This window comes from Rhamphochromis longiceps, linkage group LG19 (genome assembly GCF_057381845.1).
Source record: "Rhamphochromis longiceps isolate RC_006_pf linkage group LG19, R_longiceps_female_GT1.1, whole genome shotgun sequence".
In the NCBI taxonomy this organism is placed as follows: Eukaryota; Metazoa; Chordata; class Actinopteri; order Cichliformes; family Cichlidae; genus Rhamphochromis; species Rhamphochromis longiceps.
In genome coordinates, this window is record NC_140575.1 from 8616906 (window position 1) to 8633111 (window position 16206).

Consider the following 16206-nt stretch of genomic DNA (forward strand, 5'->3'; position numbering starts at 1 on the left):
TGCACACATTATTATGGTTTGTTGACACTCAAACTGGCAACCGGGTAACGTGGGTTGTTACCGAGGCTGTGGAAACTTCTTGTTTTTTCCTGCAGTGATCTGTTGTCGGATTACTGCTACCAGTTTCGGTTTTGCTGCCCTCTAGCGGCCGATGCACATAGCTGCGTGTGTGCAGCGTAATCTCCTCCCCAGCCGCCACTGTGTTTGTGTATGTGGAATGCGGGTCAAGCGGAACTCAAGGCAAAAACTGCGCTTCGCTTCAAACTCAAAACAGCGGCTCGCATCGGCCTGACGTGCTCTGTACGTACTATGCAATTTATTTAAACTCTACGCTGTTTTAATTCAGGTGCATATGTACCAGAATTATTTTATCTAGACATTTGAGCGAGTTTATATTTCTAGTATGGACGTACTAGCAGTCCGCTAGGAAAACGCGACATCGTCATTTAAAATGGCGCCAAAGATTAACCTCAACCAGTGGACCGCTGGTAAACCTACCACACTGTGCCCTGCTGGTTAGCTGCATAGTAGCGAAAAGGCAGTGTTGTATTAACGATGAGTTTAAATTCACGTGTTGTTTTTGATTTGGTGTAGTTTGTTTTGCACAAGAATTGACCCTTAACCTTTGACAGCGCGCTGTCTGTGCCGTGGGATTTAGTGAGTGGCACCGTAGAACCCTGTGTTATGTTAGCAACATCGGCTAATAATGCTAAACACAATCTACATTACGTGTAGCCTCCAGCTAACTAGTTAGCCGGTGTGCTAACCAACAACGTCAGCGAAACATAAGGTGTACAATGACTTTAGACAACAAAATTAAATATTCGTGATACGAATTAGTATCCATATGTTCTGTTTATTAAGTTAACTTATTTGTATATAGCGAATGTTGTTGCTAACTTAAAAAAATATAAACATGCCAATTTGAGGCGCCGGTTAGGGATGGGCCTTATGTTACATAACGGAAATAGGAGATTAGCAACCAGGCTAACATTAGCCATGTAGAGTTGCAATGTGACTTAAAAAAATGCAACGCTCCGTGGTCTGCTTAGAACTTGCATCCGTATCCTTATAACACAAGGCTGCCAGAATAGCACCGGGGAGCATTTGTTTTGATCAGCTGGTGGCTTGAGCTAGTTTCTCGTAATTTAGCTCGTACTTTCTGCAGCCTGCTTGCTGGAAGGAGGGGCGTCGCACAGACCCTGGCTAGCCTGCATTTAGCCTAGCCAGCTAAATTAGGGTTAGCACCTTTCTCCCTATGCGGGTTGGCGGCGGATTCTGAGAAATTTCCTCCTGTGCTCTTGGGAGTTGAGACTCCGTGCACGGGCAGCCTGATCTTATAACAGTGTTGCTTCCTGTCAGTGCAGCATGCGGTAACTTCTTCTCGAGCAGTGCCTGGTGCGTGCGTGCGTGTGTGTTTATACAGCCATGCTGGCTGATCAGGACGGAAACCGGTGGGATAGTGACAAGTTCTTGGACTGTTGTTGTGCTTCGTTCTCATATGGCAGAAGTGATAATTTAGCACTAGCATGGCAGTGATTTAAATATTGATTGATCCACTTTTGCCCCCCCCCTACTGTTGGGAACATATTTCACCACAACATGATCGTTTTCTCAGATTTTGCATAATCAATACATCATACCACCGTGTTTAGCTGCAGTGAATTGCAGCTAATTGATAATACCCAGAAGAATATTTTTGGTCAACATGTTTGCTTTTGGTAATGGTGTAACTGAGCATGATTTGGTTACAGCATTGTGCAAAGCCACTCACCAAAAGTAGCATTTACTAACTGACTCGACTTTCTTTGTGTGAGGGGTTTTAAGGCAGCCTATTAATCTTACTACCAAATCTTTTCCACAGTTGTTTATCGTGTACCTTTTCATCCTCCCATTCTGTATCTCCACCTCATTTCTTGTTTGTGAAGTGCCCTTATGCCGGAGCTCCGCAGACAGGTGACAATGAAGAGAAGCAGACACCCCAGCAGCAGCGATGACTCGGACAATGGAAGTAAGCAAAAATATTGTCTCTGCTGACTCATTCATACCAAGTCCACATATAGATGGGAATGAGGGTTGGCACAACCCTGCCAGCACAAGTGCCAAGCACCGAGATAAGTTCAGACAAAGCGAATGACTTCATGAAGTCTGGCTATTTTTAGAAGTAAAAGTAAAGTCTTTTGACAGCTTCCTTGATAACCATGACACTTTTGCTTTGCAGTTAGACTTGAAAATGTATCTCTAATGTTATTGGTGTCAGTGTGAGTAAGTCTGTACTTCCATGTTCAGGAAAGAAGAAAAGAAAGAGAAACAAGTGCAGTAGATGGACAAACATAAAGGAAAAGCAAAAGAAGTCATGTAGTCCGAGAAACAGGAGACAGAGTAGGGACAGGAGGAATGTTTGGACCTTTAAAGACATCCTGGCAGGTCAGGCAGATGGTCTCAAATCTGGGAACAGCTTGCAGTTGTTGGTTTCCCTCAGAGGTTGGACTTTTACCACATTGTTTAAAATGCTGCCCGGAGCTGTAAATTACAGAAAGCAAAGTACATGCTTCATTATGACTGAGCATTCGTATCATTTTGCCATCTGTTATAAAAACAAACCCCAAGCGCTTACTGGAAATTGCTTTTAGCCTGGTCTGTTTTAGGGTTTTATTAGACAGACAAGTTAAAATATTTAATGCCATAAAGCACACCACAATGATCAATCACTTTTTATTGTGGTTCTTGCAGTTGATTTAAAAAATCAGAACAAAAAAACCCCATTTTGATCATCAATTTCATACCTGGCCCAAAGTCAAATTGGCGACTCTAGCTGATAAAATGAAATTGAAAACAGAAAATGTCAGTTGCCCCAGTTTGACTATCCAAATGAGCCAGGCGTTTCTCTCAAGTTTCCCCTCATTGGGGGAAATCCAGACGTATTTAATGGTGTGAAGTTGTGTATTAGAAAATCAGCAGACTTGGGCTGATGCTCAAAGAAGAAATGTGGGTCTGTACAACAGTTTGTGGTGTTTCTGTTTCAGGTAATTCCACCTGCTGGTCCCAGCATTCATCGCAGCACAGGAGGTGGACTGGGCAGAAACCCTCTGAGGTACGCATTTGGTCTCAAACTATTTATTGTGGTTTTTAAAAGGTTGCTGTAAAACTTGAAATGTGTAGATTATAATTAATGGCCCTTCTTTTTTGTCAGTCTTGTACTCTGGGATCGTACTTTAGATTTTAACTAAAGACGTGTATATGTGGCTGACAAATGAATGTGAAAATGAAAGGACCAGCTGGCAGCACATCTGTAAAATAAATGTTTATGTGGTTGTTTATACGTGTAAGAAAAGACGTGCTATCTTGGACCCACACTCCAAGTGTGTCCTTGAGATGAAAGCACGTTTGCTGTTATCTACTGTACAGTCTGTGGACTTGGTCCCTGCAGTCCACTGTGTCCTCCCTTTCACTAGAGAGCCAATCAAATTAAAGCAAAACAATGACTTGAGCCAATGCAGGATCCTAATTTGCTGTCTTTAGCTGTGAGGGTCAATGTGGTCGATTATTTTTCCCTTCCTTTTTTTTTTAACCTGTTCAAACAGTGATATACGTTTTCATACATTCTATATTTATTTATCAGTTGCTTTGCAAAAATGTAATTTAGCGAACCTTCAGCTTTCTTCTTTAAGCTGATTGAAGTTCTTGACGCTGTTGCAGAGACGAGCTTTGTTTTGCAGCAGTTTTCTCTGAAATCTCATTATACACTTAGCAATGTTCATGTTATGTGCTGCAGGTTTTCAGGACGGACCTGATCACGGCCATGAAAGTGCACGACTCGTATCAGCTGAACACCGAGGACTACTACGTCCTAGCTGACCCATGGAGGCAGGAGTGGGAGAAGGGCGTCCAGGTCCCCGTCAGCCCCCACTCCATCCCACAGCCTGTTGTGAGGTAGGAAATAAAAGTAACACATTCAATCTCACTCATAGTTCACTTCAGTGAATAAGAGGCAGCGTAGCTGATGGAGACTTTGACACTTCTAGCCCTTTCCCACTTGTACCCACTTGGGTTGGCTCGACTGGCCTTGGTTTTTATGGTTTTCGATTAGGTGGTAGAACCTGAAACTGTGTACTTAAAAAAAAAAAAAAAATGTTTTAAATACCTACTCGACTGGGCTTCTGAGCAGTGCAGAAACGTGATGTCAATTGGCTAGTCAGTGGTGTAACTCAATGAGTCATGAGAGCACGCCTTTACGAAAATCAAAACTGCCATTTTTGAAACCGAGCAACAAATGAAATGGCTACACAAAAAACCCACAGTGGTCCCAGAGTGTCAAAAAGCTATACACCGAGCAGCAGGTATGCCATCGCCTTGACGTTCTCCATTGCTTTGGTGTTTGTGTGATGTACAATGAAGTCACGAGACCACGTTGCTATAACAACCCAGCATTAGGTGATACTCGGCTGTAACGGAAAACGTCTGAAACAGAGTCGAGTCAAGCTGAGGCTCCAAGTGATTTAGCACAGCCTGTGTAGAGGTAGATCAAAATATCAAGCTGATGGTGCTAAAATATCACCTTGGAAACCTGTATTGTTTTATCTGTCGACCACTGAGTGCTGAAGGGTTTTCGTGGTTCAGAATTTGCCTTTAGGGGATGTCAGTGAGCAAACACAGTCCGTGTATGATAAAGGCAGCGAGTCTGTATCATCCTGCCTAACAGACATTGATGCATTTCAAGAAAATATGAGTAAACGAAACCCTTATTAACAAAACATTTTTAGAATGCTGGTGAGTTTCTGGTTAAAGCCTCTTTGAGGGGACACCAGAAATCCCGCCGTGCAGGAAATACCCTTCTAACAAAATTACAGCAGAGAAATGTTACAGTGTTACTAATTTAGTAACAGTGTTTCCATTCATTTGTATGACCATGAAAGATAATCTTTTACCATCCTGTCTACTGTTCATCAGTATCAGAATTGTAAATATTACATGTTTTATAAATTTGAGGGCTGTTTAAGTGCAAACCAGGAAATCGCATCCTTTTTGAAAGTGTCATTGAAAAGAAAAGTCCTTGAATGCCTTAAAAAGTCCAGAGGTGCTTTTGGGTCGGCTAGGAGCTACTGTAAAGCCTGCCGTACATGTTAGACCACCAGTTGTTGGTTAATAATGTATAGTTCGATTAAACATGCTACCATAGTGTACTGCATGTGCACGATAGTGAATGTGAAGGTCTCGGTTGTGCAGGGTGCTGTCCGAGAAAGGAAAGGAGACGATGTTTGGTAGGCCAAAGAAGTTGATCCGGACATCAGGCACAGAAGTGCTCGGCTACGTGGACATCCGCACGCTGGCGGAGGGGATGTGTCGCTACGACCTGAACGAGGAAGACGTGGCCTGGCTGCAGGTCATAAATGAAGAGTTTACAGAGATGGGTGAGTCACTGAGTACATATTTTGTTCTGTAGCTGCTTGTTTGATGGTTAAATCTGTAAGTTATTTTTAGGCTCAGGAACTGAATATAGTTGTTTCTTTTGTTTTTTGTTGTATCAAATGTATCAAATGAAATGAAACAGAGCAGATGAAAGCGTTTTAAAGCTGTGTCCACAGCTGCAAGGTCTGAGATGTTGACATCAAGCTTTACACTCTGTCAGCCTGCTTGTTTGCCATCAGTATTCAGTGAAGTTCATTGAAAGATTAGTATTATTATCTATGTATTTATTATAGATCCTTGTTGTATAAACAGACGTGCAGTACAGGTTTGCAGTCACAAAGCTATTTTCTTCAGAAGGAGCGTGAGCTGAGAGACGCAGAGAGCCAGCGAAATCTGTCCTGTTCATCTTTCTTGTCCTTGACACCCTCATAACCTCTCCTGTGCTCCTTCAGCTGCAAGCTGTGTTTATATACAGACTTGGTTTTTGGGTCCAGTTTGTATTTTGAGTAAAGAGTCCGGCTTTTTTTTAGGCTTCTTGTGTTACTGCACTGCTGTTTCCAGTTTCTTTTTGATAACTCTCAGTGTTGTATGTGTTATTGAGCATTTTGTGTCCTCTGTCTGCTTTTAGATGGATGGAAAATGTAGGTGTAATTACAAATTAAAAGCCAAACAAAAAGGGCATTTACTCAGCCCACAGAGAAATATTGATGCTTAAATTGTAGTGAAATTGAAGATGATAAAACCCAGACTCTCCTGCAGGAGGCAGATTTATTTTTTTTTCATCACTGCAGTCTGATCATATTGTCTAACCAAAAGTGTAAGAGAGCATCAACAAATAAGGTAACTTTATAATACCGGTAGATCAGGACATCTTTATTCATGTATATTTTTTCCCCAGCTATTCCGCCACTGGATGAAATCACCATGGAGCGTGTGATGGAAGAGTTTGAGCGCTGCTGCCACGAAAACATGACGCACGCCATGGAGACCGAGGAGGGGTTAGGCATCGAGTATGACGAGGATGTGGTGTGCGATGTTTGCCAGTCACCTGACGGGGAGGACAACAACGAGATGGTGTTCTGTGACAAGTGCAACATCTGCGTTCACCAGGTCAGCCGTCATCTCCCTTTAAAATGAGAAAAAAACACAGCAGACAGAGGACAAATCTGTCATAATTCCCACAGAATATTGTTCTAAATCTGTTAATGTGCGATATGAAGTCAAATCTGTTTTCTTTTGTCAGTTTTAAACTTTTCCCTGTCTAGTAAAAATATATGAAGTCACTCCCATTGAATAAACTGGCTGCGTATTGCTAACGTCAACAGTTATTTAACTTTTTGTACATGAAAGGACTCAAAATAAAATTCTTCCCGTTTTAATGTTTCCTGTAGGGGAAAAAGATGGATTTTGTTAACTTGTTCAAAGAAAAAAGAAAGTTGCAAGATTTTAGAGATTCGTCTCACTGAGGCAAAAAAAGCGACTTGTCTTACATTTTCGGTTTGCTTTTCATGTGACACACCTACTTCCTGTCTGCGCCGTCATTTCTGCTTGCTTTCTGGAAACTGAGCCACTGTTTGGGTTTCTTTTCAGGCGTGTTACGGCATCCAGAAAGTCCCTAAGGGCAGCTGGTTGTGTCGGATCTGTGCCCTCGGCATCCTGCCAAAGTGCCAGTTGTGTCCCAAAAAGGGCGGAGCCATGAAGCCCACCCGAAGTGGAACTAAGTGGGTCCACGTCAGCTGTGCCTTGTGGATTCCAGAGGTGAAGATCAGTCATAATTTCTGTTTTTTAATCAAATGGTCATTGTGGGACTCTAGTAGCCTCTACTCTTCTTCTGATTGGCTGCTCCTGACAGCTGCTTGTCTTGTTAAGAGTCGTAGGTTTTGATCCCACTTGTTTAAAATGTTGGTAACCATTTTGACACACATGGCAGTGACACTGTGTCTAAGACCACTCTGCATGTACTTGCATTTGTCAACACCATGTGCGCTGACGTTTGAGCAACTCGTGTCCTCTTTGTGTGTTAAACCCTCTGTGCAGGTGAGCATTGGGAATCCAGAGAAGATGGAGCCGATCACCAATGTGTCCCATATTCCCAGCAACAGATGGGCTCTGATCTGCTGCCTCTGCAAAGAGAAGACTGGCGCATGCATTCAGGTTATTAACAATCCACGGTTCATTTAATGTGAAAAGCTCATCCAGCACGTGTCAGTAACTCAGACTACGGGAGGAGATTTCCACAGTGTGGGCATTATTGATCCACACCGGGTGAAAGGATGCATCAGTGTTCTTCAGTTTACATGTACTGGAAATCAAGGCAGTGACTTCACACCTCAGCAGGGTGGAGGCTTAAAGGCACAGCAGATCACCCAGCAGTGAAATGTTTTAGTGTGTGGTTTTAGATTTTGTGTTAAACATGTTAAATTCACAATAGTAACAACATAAAAGTAAGGCAGGAAGACAATTTGACACACAGCAGATCTGGACTGAGTGATATGGAGAAAGAAATGATCTCTGTGTATATTTAGGCTGAATGTTGGTGCATGATATATGTGTTGGTAGTGTGAGATATCAGCGCTGTGTGGATGGGCATCCGCCCTAAAAACTGTGCCAAATCAAATATGCGGATCCACCCGCTGCGGCAACCCTGTAGGAAATACGAGGGCAGCTGAAAGTACATCACACTGAGATGGCACAATCATCAAAATTCTTTCTGATACAATTTTCAGAAACCTTAGTGATGTCATTCATAACATTTTGATATATTTGACTGTTTTCACTTCTTATTAAGCTGAAGGTACTTCTGTTTGTTTGAAGTGGGTTTGTATGAGAGCCTGAGTCACAGCAAGTAGAGGGCTGGAGTGTTACTTTGGTATTTGATTGGTTTATTTTGATCAATTAAATACCTGTATGTTGTTTTTGCTGCCCCCAAATGGCAAAACACAGAATTGCAGGTTTAAAGAATAACTAGAGAAGAAATTTGATGTTTCTGATGCTAGAGATTCTTTTTGGTTTGTGTCTCAGGCTGTGCTTTGGTGAATTTGACATCTTTGACAGCATTTCAGTTTTGGCATTTTTAAGTAATAAGTTTTTTTTGTTGTTGTTGTTGTTTTATTTAATTATATATTATATTTCCTGTAGGAATGGGGGACAAAAAAACTAATTTTAGTAAACATTTTTCTGTTTGTTTCTTTAGTGTTCAGCAAAAAATTGCCGGACTTCCTTCCACGTGACGTGCGGCCTCCACGCCAACCTTGAAATGAACACTATCCTCACAGATGACGATGAGGTCAAGTTCAAGTCTTACTGCCCCAAACATTCTGGGCTTGAGGGTGACGAGTCCAGGGACCGCGACTCGGGTGACGAGGAGAAGGAGAGTGCCAGAGACAAGAAGGGCAGGAGGAGAGTGAAGGTGTTAGAGGAGGAAGATGCTGCCTCCCCCTCTTCATCTTCCTGTGTGGCCCCTCAGCTCATCGATAGAGCACTGACCAACCCAGAGGCACTCAGCAAGGAAGAGAAGAGAGTCAACCTCCGCAAACTGAAGCTGCAAGAGATGGAGGAAGAGTTCTACCAGTTTGTAGACGTGGAGGAGGTAACTAGTAACTTGAAGCTGGTGCCTGAGGTGGTGGACTTTCTCTATCAGTACTGGAAACTGAAACGCAAAGCCAACTTCAACCAGCCGCTTCTCACGCCCAAAAAAGACGAAGAGGAGAGCCTGGCACGGCGCGAGCAAGAGGTGCTGCTGCGCCGCCTGCAGCTCTTCACACACCTCCGACAAGATCTGGAGCGGGTAGGTTTTGACTCCACCTGCAGCAGGACTCACAGGCGCAAAGACAACAGCGGAGGCAAGAAGAGAAATGTTATGAAGAGCAGGGGATGACGAGAGAAACGCTTAAATGCAGTTCAATAAATTCTCAGTGCAACATAAAAGTCTGCTGCTTATAGAGGAGAGGAGGGCTGCTGGTCATTTATTTATTTAAAAACCAAAACAAACAGGCTTGATAAAGTCCACAGAGGGCCTTTCATTAGTACAGCAGACATAACTGCTTGTATAGGTACATTTATTCTACCATAACCATCTTTTAAAAGCTGGACAAAACTCTTCTAAGATGACTGATGTTATATAGAATGGACCTTTGGCACTGTGAGCCAGCTCTGTGGTAAAAAACATGGAACAACAATCTTTACCATGCGCTGCATGAAACTACACGATCACTAGCGGTTTATAATGCTTCTTCAATATCTAATCAGCAGGTTTGCCTACTGACTGTGATCCACAGTATTGCTGTATGAGGCTTTAAATGAAAAAATGTGCTCTCGGTGCTGAGTTTGGTTGTGAGAGCTGCCATCTTTACCACATTTGGTGGTGAAATATTCCAGCCCTAAATCGACCTTCTGCAGGTCTCCAAACATTGAAGCATTAATTTTTAGAAAACCAAATACAATCACTAAGCTGATGGATGTAATTATCCTGCTGTATTTCAAATCCAGCCTGACAGAGTAAGTCACACTAAAGAGTAAAAACAAACAGTTCAAGTGTCATGACTTAAAATAGTTTATCTTCAGTTGCTCTGCTGATATCTGTCCTCTTATATTTTCTGAACACAGCAGGCTAAATCCTTCTCACCCTCTTGCCCTCTGCTGTTGAGACGTTTGGACTGGCTAGTGTTACATTAGCCCAGCCAGTAGTGCTGAGCCTAAAAACTGTCCTGGTAGACACACACAAGCTAGTTGCTGTTTGACCTTGAAACAAAGACAAGTTTAAGTGAGACATTCAAGAAGTTTATGCTCTCTGTGGGCCAGGTGAGGCCCAGGTGAGACATTAGTACTTTTCTGCAGGGGTACTCAGTTGTGTCAGGGAAAGGAAAGCTGGTTATGGCTCCAGTGTTTATATTGACAGTCTGTCTGGTTAGTTAGCTGTGTGCTGTGAGGTTGATCCCAGATTACATTATCACAAACACAAAACATCTGGTTCAACACATCTTAGGTTACGTTACAAATACCAGAGTCTCTGTTACAGAGTGCTGTGGATGAGTCACTCTGTCGGGAAACCTGTTTACACAAACGACCAGGTTGACGTCTCCATAAAGTATATTTAACTGGTTAATCCCATCATTCTAAAACGGATTAAAAATATATTTTGTGTTACTATCACATAACTTGACTGAACTTGGTCAAGTTTCCTGTTTTTGTTTTCCTCTTCTTCTGTAATTGTGAAATCTTATCCAGGTTTCTGAAATTGGGATATCAGGTTTGTTTGTAGAAATGCAGAAATGAGGCACTTGCTCACGACAATTAAGTCAGCAGAAGTGAAAAGACAGCACGAGCCGTAGTTGTTGTAGGATGCAATCTGATAAAAGCGTGACTAAAGAAGCTGCTAATGCTCCACAGGTTCGTAACCTGACCTACATGGTGACTCGGAGAGAGAAGATGAAGCGGTCGTTGTGGAAAGTCCAGGAGCAGATCTTCCAGCACCAGGTCCGATTGCTTGACCACGAGCTGCTCAGCGGTGAGTCCATGAGATGAACAAACTGTTAACAGGTTTGCATGTGGTAGCTTCCACATGAACTTTGCATTCATGTTAGTAAACCTAGCTAGTAGACGGTGTGTCCCATCAGCTTTCTCAGGTCTGCAGGTGAGAAAGCTGCACGTTACAAACTGCAACCGCCTGCAGTTCGTAACGTGTTGAGATATTTTGTATTGAATTATAAAAGTGTGTTTCTGCACACACGACTTCTGATGTGGGGTTTGGTCATTTCTGTATATTTGCACCCAGCAACTATTTGCTGAGCTGATTGAAAGGCCATCAGTAGGCGACGTGTTACAGGCTACGTCAAGTAGATCTTGATGGCGTCGCTGATCGCACGTGGAAACTTTGGCGAGAGAAGAGCAGAAATTAGGATGTGACTTGCACACAGGTCATGTTCCTCATCCTATTCCCAGGTCTGATTCGTGCTCAGTAATAAGTCAGCACAATGTTAAAGCTACTTCCTGTATCAAAAGACTACAAATGTTTGCTACATACTAAAAAAATTGAACTGGTGCTCACAGCAAAGCCCTGCGTTCTGCTGTTGGCCTTTACCTGAGGATAGAAATATTAGAAAAAGCAACTAATTTGGCTGGTTGATAATTACAGATAGTTACCTCTCATGTTTTAATAAACCTGTATGTTTTTTGTGTGTTTCAGGCGATCCTTCAGCAAAGGATCTGGAAAAGCTGTTCTCTCTGGGCTGGTTATCGTCTCAGGGCTCCCAGTCTAGCTCCTCCTGGAGCCCCTCTGGACTGAAGACCAAACGAAAGGAAAAAAGGAAAAGCAGCGAGAGAAAAAGCCTGCCCAACTCACCGCACACTCAAAAGAAAGACAATCTGAGCAAGGCATCGGAGACGAGAGATAGCAAAAGTTCCCAGATCAAAGAGGCCGCAGCCATGGAGGCCAGAATCCAACACATCAGCCAGGAGACACCGTTTAAAAAACTCCCAAAGCCAGAGGTCATTCAGGAACCAGCCGTCGGCAAACTGCCCAAGCATGAGAGCCGGAAAGGCCCGAGAAGGGAGGCTGCGGAGCCCGAACTGGAAGCGAGACGAAAACGGGATATTGAGCATGAGCAGGAGGAGAAGAGGAGGAAAAAGGGGAATGATTCCACAGAAAGCTTCACCAGTCAGGGGAAGAACAGGTTTGGGTCAAAGCATCTGGAGAAAACGGTGTCCATCAGACTGGTAGACATCAGAAACTCTGACTCAGACAACTACTTCATAGATGAAGGGATCAAAAGAAGCCCGGTCTCTCCGGATGTGACGAGCAACACTAAATGTAACAAAGCCAGCACGGTGTCAGACACCGCTCCCAGCGCCAAGACCAACGGCTGGCTGAGGAGAGCCTCGACCGACAGCTCCCACGCATCTAACGGTCCCGAGGCTGCACAGCTGAGAAGCTGGGGGAAGTTCAGGATCCCAAAGAGGAGCGAGAAACCCGCAAGTATAACGGAGCAAAAGCAGGCGGAGCTACACAAGCCCCTGCTCAGGCCACTGACCAACACGCCCAAGCCGTCGTACCCCAGGACCCGACTGCGCACGGGGACGGAAAACGAGGACTACACGTCTGACTCCAAGGCGGGCGACGGCGAGCTGGAGCCCTGCCTGAAACGATGCCACTCACACCAGCTGAGAGGCGACTCGTCACTCAGCCGCCGCTACGTCTCTGACATCATTCGCCGGGGCGTCCTGGCGTCCTGATGACGGAACAACTCTTAGAAATTAAGCTGCACTGTGTTGTTCGGAGAAGAACGACAGCCGCTCTTTGTACCTTTATTTTTCTCTAAATCCTAAACAAAACAAATAAGGCTAGAGTAAAAACAGAGCTGATATTTATTTTTTATTTGTAACATATGTAAAACTGGGAAATATTTTATTTTATTTTGTGCTAGTTCTTTTTTTTTTTCCTTTCCTCAGAATAGAAAGATGTCAAGTTGCCACTTAATCGCTCGCTCAGATATAAACAAGCAATAGCATCAAAGTTGGGATTGTTGCTTGGGACCATAAGCTTGCTATGTCTTTTCTTTTCGTCTCTAGTATTAAACTCGGCCATGAGTCAGTTGCACTTAGTGGAAGAATCAGAAGCAGGTAATCCTCAGTCATACTGTCAGTGATCAGGACTGCATAGGCCTTCTTTTTAATTAATCAGGCTTCATCGGACCTCGACCGCTTCAAAGAGGAGGTCAAACTGCCCTTTTAACGCTGTTTAAACGTAGTACTTCTTCAGTCTGTGGTTGTCCTACGCGATGACGCCGGGTGGGGGTGGGTGGGTTGGCAAACTGAAACAGGAATTCAGAATGTTTTACTCGTCATCAGCACTTAAGTGTAATTTGAACTGCGATCGTATCCATCATGTGCCTAACTTTTATTTGAAGCGTTTGCACTACGAGAGGACGGCACAGGTGTGAGTAGAGTTATTTTTACACTGAATAATTAAAACAAACAAAAAAAGAAAGCGTTTTGTACCCTTGGCCGCTGCTGTACTACTGTTATGCAAAATATTATTTTTTTGTTGTTGTCTTAAAGAGGAATAAAAACTCTGCTGGACTGAAAAATGGTTTCTGTGTCTCATTGATGAGTTGTAGAGATACAGTAACTCAGTCATTCAAGGTATATGTTAAAATGCTCTCATCTTGAAGATCTCCTTATAAAAAAAATACATTAACTTTTTTCCTGGTGTGAGTAGTTGGTTCATGTGTGAGGACCTGCGTGCATGTCTGACTCCATGAGGGCCTGTTGCCCTGCAGAGGGACTTCTACTCGCTTTGCAGCTTGACTGAGAACATCAGGAGTGCCAGGTCCACCTATGGGTGCCCTGAATGCAGGTTACAGGTGTGGAAGAGTCTGTAGACACTGGCAAATGTTAGGCCGCCTTCAAACGTCCTCCAGTGTGACTGGTCAGAGCTGGTTTTAGGAGGATGTCCTTGTAGGAGGATGTCCTTGTAGGGTCACACAGAACCCTGTGTGGTACAGCTCAGACTCTACAGGTCTCAGCATGTTAAATGTTAAAGCTTATGACAATACCATTAAAGACTGAGGGCTGCTGAGCTTTATGTTTGCAAAGCTGCATCTAACACACCACGAGACTTCTGGAACAACGTCCCCTGAACAGGTGACCAAAGAGATGTTCGGTAATGAGTCAGCGCCACGTTTGGTGAAAACCAATCACATCCACATCAGCACAAACACGTCATGATGGCTGTTGAGGGAGAGGTGACGATTAGGATCTTAGAGCTGTGCGTAACCTCAGTGAACTGAAGCAAGAAGAGTGGGACAAAAATTCCCCCACAATGATGTAAGAAACTGACAAAGTCACTGAAAAACATTATGTCAAGTTATCGCTGCTAAAGGTGCTTCATAAGTTTCAAAGTGACAAACAGCTGATTTCAAAGAGAGGCATCAAAGGCATCTCATCTTCATTTTGGTGGAGGGAGAAAACTAAGCCAGTAATCAGATTACTTCTCATCTCTTGGTCCACAGACTACAGTGGAGTTCAGTGTGGTTCTGTGAATGAAGGTCAACATGGTCTATGTAAGGCAAGGCAAGGCAAGGCAAATTTATTTGTATAGCACAATTCAACAACAAGGTGATTCAAAGTGCTTTACAGAGACATTAGAAACAAAAACAAATAAAAAGCATGATTTAAAATTGATTAAAACAAGCAAACAAACAAACTAACTAAACACGCACATTTCACACCTGTTCGCGTGATCTGAACCCTTATCGTAAGGGGAGCTACCAGTCCTTCTGTGGACGAGCTACTTTCTATTTTAAATTCCCTGAATTTAAAATACTCTCTAGACCCAGTCTAGACCCAGCTGGGGAGCTACCCAGAGCTCTAAACCCACTTAACAAACAAACAAACAAACAAAACAGTATATAAAATCAAAACAGATAAAATCAGAACAGTAGATAAAATCAGTAGTTAAATGTAAGTTTTGAAATTTAAGCTTAACAAACAAACAAAACAGTATATAAAATCAAAACAGATAAAATCAGAAATAGATAAGATCAGTAGTTAGTGTAAGTTTTGAAATTTAAGCTTAACAAACAAACAAAACAGTATATAAAATCAGAACAGTAGATAAAATCAGTAGTTAATGTAAGTTTTGAAATTTAAGCTTAACAAACAAACAAAACAGTATATAAAATCAAAACAGATAAAATCAGAAATAGATAAGATCAGTAGTTAGTGTAAGTTTTGAAATTTAAGCTTAACAAACAAACAAAACAGTATATAAAATCAAAACAGATAAAATCAGAAATAGATAAGATCAGTAGTTAGTGTAAGTTTTGAAATTTAAGCTTAAAAGTGTGGATTTGGTGCTTTATTCAAATGCAGCTGAGAACAGGTGAGTCTTCAACCTGGATTTAAATAAACTGAGTGTTTCAGCTGATCTGAGGCTTTCTGGGAGTTTGTTCCAGATATAAGGAGCATAAAAGCTGAATGCAGCTTCTCCGTGTCTGGTTCTGACTCTGGGAACTGATAAAAGACCGGATCCAGATGACCTGAGGGATCTGGAAGGTTCATACTGGGTCAGGAGGTCATTGATGTATTTTGGTCCTAAACCATTCAGAGCTTTATAGGCCAGCATCAGAACTTTAAAGTCTATCCTCTGACGGACAGGCAGCCAGTGTAAGGACCTCAGAGCTGGACTGATGTGGTCCACTTTTTTGGTCTTAGTGAGGACTCGAGCAGCAGAGTTCTGAATGAGCTGTAGTTGTCTGACTGATTTTTTAGGTAGACCTGTAAAGATGCTGTTACAGTAATCAAGCCTACTAAAGATGAATGCATGGACTAGTTTTTCCAGGTCCTGTTGAGACATCAGATCTTTTATCCTTGATATATTCTTGAGGTGATAGTAAGCTGATTTTGTTATTGTCTTAATGTGTTTTTCTAAGTTTAGGTCTGCATCCATCACTACACCCAAATTTCTCGCCTGGTTTGTGGTTTTTAGATGTATAGATTGAAGTTCTCTGGTGACCTGTAATCGTTTTTCTTTGGCGCCAAAGACTATTACCTCAGTTTTGTTTTTGTTTAGTTGGAGAAAATTGTGGCACAACCAGTCATTAATTTCCTCGATGCATTTACCAAGAGCCTGTACAGGGCCTCGGTCTCCTGGTGACATTGTGATATATATTTGTGTGTCATCTGCATAGCTGTGATAGTTTATTTTGTTGTTGTTTATAATCTGTGCCAGTGGGAGCATGTAGATGTTAAACAGAAGGGGTCCCAAGATGGAACCTTGGGGAACTCCACATGTGATAC

General features: G+C 42.7%; 1 protein-coding gene across 5 annotated transcripts; it reads left to right on the plus strand.

Moving 5' to 3' along the window:
- Window positions 1–176: 176 nt before the first annotated feature.
- jade1 (jade family PHD finger 1) lies at window positions 177–13493 on the plus strand. Of its 5 annotated transcripts, XM_085391283.1 has the most exons (12): window positions 536–1373; window positions 1929–2011; window positions 2290–2427; window positions 3027–3094; window positions 3776–3933; window positions 5227–5411; window positions 6308–6519; window positions 7000–7167; window positions 7447–7563; window positions 8603–9196; window positions 10798–10915; window positions 11594–13493. In XM_085391283.1, the coding sequence occupies exons 1-12, from the start codon at window positions 1369–1371 to the stop codon at window positions 12637–12639; spliced, it is 2892 nt and encodes a 963-aa protein (XP_085247409.1). In that variant the 5' UTR covers window positions 536–1368; the 3' UTR covers window positions 12640–13493. The 5 variants fall into 5 exon arrangements, with proteins under 5 accessions (XP_085247406.1, XP_085247407.1, XP_085247409.1 ...); XM_085391280.1 differs by lacking the exons at window positions 536–1373; window positions 2290–2427 and adding an exon at window positions 177–300; XM_085391281.1 differs by lacking the exons at window positions 536–1373; window positions 2290–2427 and adding an exon at window positions 472–488.
- The last annotated feature ends 2713 nt before the right edge of the window (window positions 13494–16206 follow it).